A 9,080-nucleotide genomic window follows, 5' to 3' on the forward strand; every position below is an offset into this window, starting at 1 on the left:
TGTATAGAATAGCATAAATAAATTTGGAATAAAACTGTGCTATGGTTGTGTTTGTGCCATATTGTGCAAAATGCCCTAAAACTGACAGATATGCTGCCGTCATTGTTATGACTAGTGCTAGTAAGCTGCTGCAGTTTATTCTATTTTACTGAAATATGTTATGTGAAAGTGTCATGTAATAAGTGGAGGACAAGTAGATGTGATAAAGTTTGATAAGAGTTCATCTCTGAGCTTCAACTTTTGTGATAAGAGCAGCAAAATGTCAATTCTTCTTTGCATTATGCACTACTCCAAACTGGTAGATTTACCTCGACTCTTTTTGTGAAAAATTGGGCATGATAAAATGCCTGTAAGGATGCTGGATTATGTGTGTGATTTTTTTATCGATAAAATTGCTTGCATGGTTTGGGTGCCAGTTGTATGGAATCCAGCAAGGTGAACAAGCCAGAGCCTTAGGCTGCTTCTGGGTTTATTTATTTTATTGATTTATTGATTAAATTTATATACCACCCATCTCACTGTCAAGCAACTCTAGGTGGCTTACAGGCATCATAAAAATAGAAGTACAAACATTAACTATTAAGTAAATAAATTAAATAGACAAAACCAGAACACTGTGGGATAGCAGTAGGATCTCCTATATATGAGTTTCTTTTGATAAGTTTATTTTGAGCTTATTACACTCAAGCAAATAAATACGGTTTTCTTTGAGATGAACTGTGCCACCTACAAGTTTGAATTTGCTAGCTCCCATAGGCAGCCAAATAGGATGTGAGTTGTTGGATTAGGAAGATTGTCAACTATGAAGACAGATGGCACTTGCTTGAAAGTATGAGGTTGAATGAAGTCCTCCTAGGAGCCAGCCATTTTTTATAACTGGAGGTTGTTTTCTCTCTCTAACACATATAGATACACAAACACACAGAGGCCCTTTGAGAAGAAGATGGCGGCAGCTTCCCTTCAGATGTGAATTGCTACCAAAGAGTAGTAAGATCTGATCAGGGGACCTAAACTACATTGTTGCACGACTCTTGTCAGGACCTCATTGGGGGAAAGGTTTCTTTTCTTCTTTTCAAGGACTTTCAATACCAATGAGTTATGGGGATTGGAGGTTGTAGGCACAGTTCTTCAATGGTTCTGCAACTTCCATAATGGGCAGTTCTAGTTTGTTATCATTGTATTTGAAGCCATAGTTGCTCCAATGTGAGGTGAGTCAGGGATCTCCCCCTGTGTTATTTAATATGTACATGAAGTGTCTAAGGAAAGACACTCAACAGTTGGAGGTGCCATCAGACCTCCAACTGATGATGGTACTTTGTCATCTTAAGCTAAGTTGGGAATGCCACAAAAAGTCTGAACTGATCTTCGGATGGAGCAAAATAAATTTAGGTTAAATTCCAAACTTTCTGTACATCCAAGAACTTTGGTCCTTGGATGGCCTGCTGTTCCTTCTGAAGGAATTGGTTCATGATCTAAGAGTCCCCTTGGGCTTACAGATACAGCTTCAACATCAGGGCCAAAGGCCGTGGCTAGTGCTCCACTTGCAACCATACCCAGACCAGAATTCTTTAGTAATTCTAACTCATGATCAGCTTGATTAATGTGTTCTACTCTATATGGGGTATCATTTGGAGATGTCCTAAAACCTGCAGTTGGCCCAGAATGTAGATGTACTTGTAGACCAACCTCACCATTGCAAGGTAATATCTCTAAAATTGCTGAATTATACCAGTGGGCTTCCAAGGTCAGTGCAAAATATTGAACACCACCTCTACAGTCCTATATAGCACACACAAAGCACCTCAAACACCACCTCACCAGGACTGAATTTGCCCCTCTCATATGAATATCTTGATAAGGCTTATTAAGGTCTCCACTTCTCCAGTCCGCTGGAGCTTAACAGGTTGGGGACCGAATGGTAGACCTTTTCTGTTCCCATCATTTGTGCATCTCTCTCCCCCATGACATTCTGAAAAACAGTCAAACGCTCTATTTCACTCAGTATTTAGAGTTCATGTATTACTTTGTATAGTTTTATATTTCTACTCTTGGGGTATTCCGATTAGAGTAAGCCTGCAAACAAATAACATGTGCAAACAAATACTGAAACTAAGCAAGCTTCACATTTCCTAATATAGAAATGTGAAACTCAACGGGAACAAACATTTTGAACTGGTAGTGCCTCTAGTTCTCCTTTTGTCTGCTTAACTTCAGGAAGATTAATTTCCCAACTTTTTAGGTTAAAAGGACATTAAAGGGAATAATAAAGGCAATGTCCCTACATTAAAAGGAATAAGGTATTATTTGAACTGATCACAAAGGTTTGTGAAGTCTTTATTTGAATTGAATATTCTGAAGAAATAGTAAGAATATAGAGAGATTTTCCACTAAAATTGAAAAATGAATTTCATATTTAATTTTAAAATCTCCTGAAGATAATAGGCAACCTATCTCTTATAAATGTTGCCCCTCGTAGCTTAAATAAATTCTAAGGTTTCCTGAAGACAACAAACAGACTTAAGATATAGGTAGTCAAGGAAGAGCAAGGTAGGCAATTGCAAAGACATAGCAGTCATTTTTTAGAAGGCAAGTTTATACAAATCTACTCTATCCCTCCCCAAATTCAATAAAACTTTACCCCTTCCTTTTAAGAGCTTGCGTAGAAAAAGCAAAAGTGTTGTGCATTTCTTTTTATTTCTCCTTCATTGACTGCATTATTATTTATTCTCTCACAAAGAACAAAATGTCTACCTAAAATTGCTTGGTTAAAAATAGTATAGAGTTGTCGGAATCACATTGTTTAAAAGCAGCCCTAGGAGTAGGCCACATGCTTATACCTCACTTCTTTAAAAAAAAGAATCATAGCAGGAATTTGATAAAAAGGAAAAGAAAAGAAATACCTATGCTTCTGCTTATCGGTAACTAATTTATTCTGTTCTCAAGACCTAAGATGCCAAAAAAAACCCAAACCCACCTCTAAATACTTATTTAATTTGGCTTATTATTTGAAAAACAAAGAAAATAAACTAACTCCACATCACAGGGAAAAAATTGTGATATGTTGGGGCATCTACAGGGAAGGTTTTAAAAAGTCAAGATGATGGCTGTGTTTGTCAATTGAAACTCCAATTTTATTTTTTACTTTGGTTTGTACATGCAATGCATGTCAGAGTTTTGATTGCATGGTTGTTCTGCCATCTTGACTTTCTGACCCCTGTGGATATTCAGAGTGACCTATTTTTTCTACTTTGCATTCTTAGCCACTGAAGTTCCCAGAAGTGCAAAATGTATATTTCAGTCAACTAAGAGAATTAAAAGACAAAAATAGATAATGATCAGAACTTGAGCTGCAAAATACCTTTCGTACTAATGAACTCTGACTTCACTCAGATATAGTAATACACTGGAGGAGGATGAGACATTAGATAAGGACTTATGTCATATCCCATTATTAGTTCATTGAACACAAAATAGCCTAAGGCCTTTTCATGACAAAACCTAGCCTCTTTCATAGATCACAAGGACTGAATCTGGAATGCTTTGTAGGCAAAAGAGGAGCTTCACTGAAGAAAGTATAGAGTCATTTAAAGTACCTCCATTATTCACACCATACCAGAAACTTCACCAATATTATCAAACATTTCCAAAGGCAGACAAGACCTAATTCCTTTCCTTATGCTAGATTCTGATTCTATATGATGCTGGTGACTTTTTGCCTTCAAGTCGGTCTGGGCTTCTGGTGATTACATGGCAACATTTCTCAGAGCTGGTTTGAAATTGCCCAGAAAGAAAATGACTGGTCCTAAATCACCTAGCTTACTTCATGCCCAGGAAGGACTAGAACTCACAGTCTCCTGGTTTCTAGTCCAATGCCTTTAACCACTGCAACAAGCTGGTTCTCTTCTATACGATACTAAAATATAGATATAGCACTATATTTGTTTCTAGACCATAGCAGTGGATGCCTCATTGTCTACAAGGTAATTCTTGATTTGGCAAAGGGCAATGTGCTTTCATGAACACCAGTCTTATTATTTTAGTGCCACAATCTAAATTCCCCATCTTTAAGATTCTCTTGTGAACAAAGAAGGAGAAGAGCTGGTTGGGTTTGAGGAGTTTAATTATTTTTAGTTATATTACATTAAGAGACAGGGCATCATCCACACTATTGTTGTTTTAGGCAGTATGCTAGAAAATAAACTTCTCTATGGCCTTAGTTGGAGTACTCTATAAACATGTATAGAGATAGTGTAGATATATTCAAGCATATAGTATGAAATACTATAGATATGCATGGAAGAATTGAGAAAAGAATGGCAAATTTGAAATTGAGATGATTTTGAGAAAATTATTGCCTTTTTCCAAGACAATAAATAAAGTATTCAGAAGGATATTTTCTCCCATTTGTTTTTTTTAAAAATAGATTATAACATGACAATACTTTATTTTTCTTTTTAGCGCCATCACTAAAGCTTTCCTTCACTAAAAGCTTCTTAGAAAAGGCCTAATTTGATCTTGAATATAGATGAAATGTTAAAGTTGCAGATATAACTCAAGGTGCACAGAAAGCTTGTAGGGAAATATAAGTTCCTTCTATATCAGGTTAGATGAGTTATTATCAAATATTAAATTATTGTATATATACAGTTTATGCTCTGCCAATATTTATTGTAAGTTATCTTTGCATATATGGATTTTTTTTAATGCTTTGAAGATAGCAAAAGTGTGAGTAACAGAATTTTAACTATTGCTTTGGGGAAAAAATAATCATCTACACTGCATGTAGGAAATTACTGTTAATTTCCAAAGATTCCATATAGGAAATTGAGCTTGCTTGATTCTCATAAAAATATTGTGAGATAAAGTTGATGATTTGTAATCACTTCCTAATATCCTGCAAGGCTCTTTTCCTGAAACATCTACCATAATTGTGCATCTCCTATAGAAAGAGTTGATTTTAAAATTATGATAATTATATACATTGTGGTATATACTTCTATGTATTTCTCAGTTAATATCCCCTGTTCTACAAACCAGGGATAATATGACTTACAAGTCATGACCAAAGGCCAAATAGAATCTGACACATTCACCAGGCAACAGTTGGGAAATGACAGTATAATTCAGTTTTGCTCATGTCTTTATTCATCATAAGTAAGCAAAGCCCCAGTGCTTGGCTTAAATACTGTACTGTAATGTAAGTCTGGATAAAGGAAACAGAAGTGATAGTGATTGTGAAATGCCTTATATTGTTCTGTCACTCTAGACAGGCTCAAATAATCTGTAGTTCACCAGATATTTGAGACTCTAAAAATTCTCAGTTATGACCAACATCATCAAGAGATTGTAGAAATTGTTATCCAAAACATCTGTATCACCAGATATAGCATATGCCACATGGTTTTTTTCCCAAGACTTTTCAGGATTTGTAGTGCATTGCTAATAACTTATCTGCCCCAGCTTTTCATTCATGTGAACTGAGTTCCTTGCCTAAATAAAATGAAACTGATATCACCTTTATTCCGACCTGAAACTGATAAATATTTGCCTAAATTAATTGTGTGGTTGAAGAAGGGTATAGGCCCAGATCTCCATGACCCAAGAAAAATATGTTATCCACTGGATCAACAGCTTACATCTGTTTTATTAGAAATTCTGTGTATCCAATAAACAATACTCTTGTCAGTAATATGTACTATTCTTAAGTTCAATGTAAATGTTTTTATTTTAAAACAAGGTAGGCTTTGTTGAAGCAGATAGGAGGCTTATCTAGTAAAATATTCTACCTCCATTGTAGCCAACCATGAAGCCCACAAACAGGACATAAAGGCACCAACACACTTCTGGAGGTGTTCCACAGCAAAGTACTGAAAAGCCCATTGTTCTGATTCTGCAAATTTTATAGAATGATCAAGAGTAATAATCATTGACAGACTTATTTTTCTTTTCTATATTTTTAAGATTATTATTCTTGTAGTGTTTAGAACAGTCTCCCCCCAAACATGGGCAGTCTCTCCTTTATTGTCCTTTGGCAAGGCCAGGAAGACTTGGCTTTTCCTCCTGGCTTTGGGACTGGGACATTAGAATGGGATCTATGGCATGGGAATATGTGTTTTGTAGTTTTGGGTTTTTATTGGAGCTCAATGTCACTTTAGCTGTTTTTATTTGTTTCTTTGGTTTATTTTAATGTAATTCTTTTTGGTTTGCTGTCTAGAGGCTCTTGGATAGAAGGGTGCCCATATAAATTGGATAAATAAATAAGTTTTTAAAATTTTGGAAAGAAACAGATAAACATTTCAAGATTCAAAGTAATCTTTTTTAAAAAGAATCTAAGAACTGATTCGCATTACCACTCCTTGCAATCATAAATGCAATTTTATGGATTGTTAATCTTTTCTATCATTTTCTCTCTCAATCACTGCATCACCAAATGACTTAGTAGAGTTGCTCTATATAAGAAAAGATATTATGACTTATTATAATGTATTAAAGAGAGAACTTTTAATCTTTTGGCAGGAGAGTGACGTTATTGGGATGAATTAAGCATAATTTGCTTAATTTGCTCTTTTCACCTTTGTGTGTATGCCTACAGTCCATGTAGCATGTTTTCTACATATTTTGGGGTTGAGAACTGAATAGACAGATGCACTGCAGTGATGTTCTATCCACATAAAACACAGATTACATGAATTTGAGAAACATTTATGTCCTTACATTATCTCTCATAATAATAATAATAATAATAATAATAATAATAATAATAATAATAATAATAATAATAATAATAATAATAATGCCTTATTAGGAACTGCTTCCATCCTGCGACGATACCTGTAATACCATCAAACATCCACATCTGCCTATCCCAGGTCCTGGGTAAGGACTCGATAGGTAGACAAAATGCCAAATCCAGGCTTAACATCTGGCTGACTGTGCGATGAATGACAATAATAATAATAAAGGATAAGATAATGTGTACAGATTAGATGACAACAGACTGTATTCAAATAATGGCTCAGCAAGAAGTAAACGGTGATACTGACTTTTGAGGATCCCATTCAAAATCTAAGCTTTCACTTGCTTGACAAAAGCGTTCTCTTCCCATAAGGTAATAAAGGAGGGAGGTATAGGAATGTAGGCATGAAACATTTCCCTGCGATACTTTATCAAAAGAATTCATTGCAGCTGGTTACATTCACGTCAGATAAGCAACTAGGATTGCAGTTGCAAAGCTGATTTTAAAATACACAAATTCATTGTAATTGTTTAATTAGCTTATTTTCCCCGTCTATTTTATAAAAGGATGAATATTCTCTGCCATTTTTCAGGCTTTAGCCATGATCCATTTCTATTGTATGCTGGTCTGCTCCGCTTTTGAAAACAGACAGGTGCACACAGCAAAAGTCAACCTCTTTAAAGGGAACAATGGGTCTTTTCTGTGCTTCTGAAAGGCAATAGAACAGAATAGTTGGAAAGCCTATATTGCCTAGTCTCCTTTGTGTTTGTTTGTTTTGTTTTGCTTTAGATTTTGTTTTGTTTTCCATTTACCTTTTCTGGAGCTGGGAACTGTAAGTGATTGACTTCCAAGGGTGTTATCAAAGGAACCGTCTGAAAACCGTCCTCATTGGACGGCTGCTGCTTGTTCTTTTCATTCAAATTGCTTCCCAGCTTCACCATCCTTAGATCTCACTTTCCAGACCTAAAACATATTGAGGTGATCAGTATTAAAGGGGTAAGAAGGAAGGTGGAACAGAAAGGAGGGGAAATTAAGGACAGAATATGTCAGCTTGCCATATTTCAATCACCCTGCAGGTCATATGGTTCCCACTTGCATATCTCTGTTAAATTGGAAGAGAGGAAAAGAGGGAGGGAGAAGAGGGAGAAGCATTTTACCTCTATTTCTTGCTTTAAAGAATATTATCATCAGGCATAAACCACCCACAAGAGAGTTCAGCTAAGCTTCTGTTGGTTTAGCTCCAAACAAGGATTGTTTTATATCAAGATCAGGTTGTAGGAGTGAACCTAGCTTAGCTCCTTTGTTGCTAACAGAAAATATCTAAACCAGGGGTGCATTTGGCCCAGGTTTTTATCTGTATATTACATCTATTATTTTTTTTAAAAAAAAATCACAGCAATTACACAAAACCTTTCAAAAATGATGCTTAATAACAATCGTTCTTTAACAACCCCCTCTTCTCTGGCAACTGATATATTCCAGAATGAATTATAATCTATGAACAAATTAACAAACGAAACACAGTGTCAAGGATATTCAAGAGCCCCTTTTCGTCCTCATTTTTTCTTAGCCACGATGTATCTGCGCCAGTAATCAGGGGCGGGTCACAAATACATGCCTCAGAATCAGACGATCGAGGGGAGGAATCCTCCTCCCGCCCCCCACCCCCATCATCCTCCCACTATTTACTTACTGCAGGGCACACCTCGCTCTTGGAAGGAGGTTCACGACGGATTGCGCAAAAAAGCTGTTTTTTAACCCCCCCGGTGGTGCTGAATGGACAGCGCCTCGCTCCTCAGCCGGCTGGTTCCAAACGCTACTGAAAGAGGATCAAGGAGTGAGCGCAGAGACAGCCGCTCGAGTCTGCGGCAGGCAAACACTCCCAAGCTGGGGCGGCGGCTTCTGTGCGGGATCTGGCACCACCTGCTGTCGCCCAGGGCGGCCACAAGAGCTAGCAAAGAGAAAAGGAGACGGTGCTTATCTACAACGCCACCTACAGTCTGCACAGAGCACGGCAGGCGACACTCCAGCTCAGCCTGGCCTGCCTGTTTCCAGCAGCGTGCTAAGGGTTTTAAGTCTGCACCAAGTCCATCTCCCATCTGCTGTGATGTCATTGACAGATAGGTGATGATTTCAGGAATTTGAGCAGATGTAGCTACAGCAGGCAGAGCCATGTTGTCAAGGAATCATAAGCAGGAATTTTCAAAAGGCTCACTCTTCAGTTCTTAAGAAAAGGCATCCTCTGGAAGATGAGGTCCATTGAAACAATATGGTTCTAAGAATATGCATCCAAATATGGATAAATGTTATATTAATATAATGCATATACTAATACCCTTCTAAA

General features: G+C 36.9%; 1 protein-coding gene across 1 annotated transcript in view; it reads right to left on the bottom strand.

Moving 5' to 3' along the window:
• Window positions 1-8,673, bottom strand: part of NSG2 (neuronal vesicle trafficking associated 2) — a 59,071-nt gene extending 50,398 nt beyond the window's left edge. The window contains exons 1-2 of the mRNA XM_039351974.1: window positions 8,430-8,673; window positions 7,549-7,699 (exon numbers count right to left, since the gene is read on the bottom strand). Coding sequence (XP_039207908.1) covers window positions 7,549-7,677 — 129 coding nt within the window. The 5' untranslated portion in view covers window positions 7,678-7,699; window positions 8,430-8,673. The remainder of the gene's footprint in view (window positions 1-7,548; window positions 7,700-8,429) is intronic.
• Between the last annotated feature and the right edge of the window lie 407 nt (window positions 8,674-9,080).

The sequence above is a fragment of the Crotalus tigris genome, unplaced genomic scaffold (assembly GCF_016545835.1).
Source record: "Crotalus tigris isolate CLP2741 ecotype Arizona unplaced genomic scaffold, ASM1654583v1 scf7180000017568.12009008, whole genome shotgun sequence".
NCBI classification, from domain to species: Eukaryota; Metazoa; Chordata; class Lepidosauria; order Squamata; family Viperidae; genus Crotalus; species Crotalus tigris.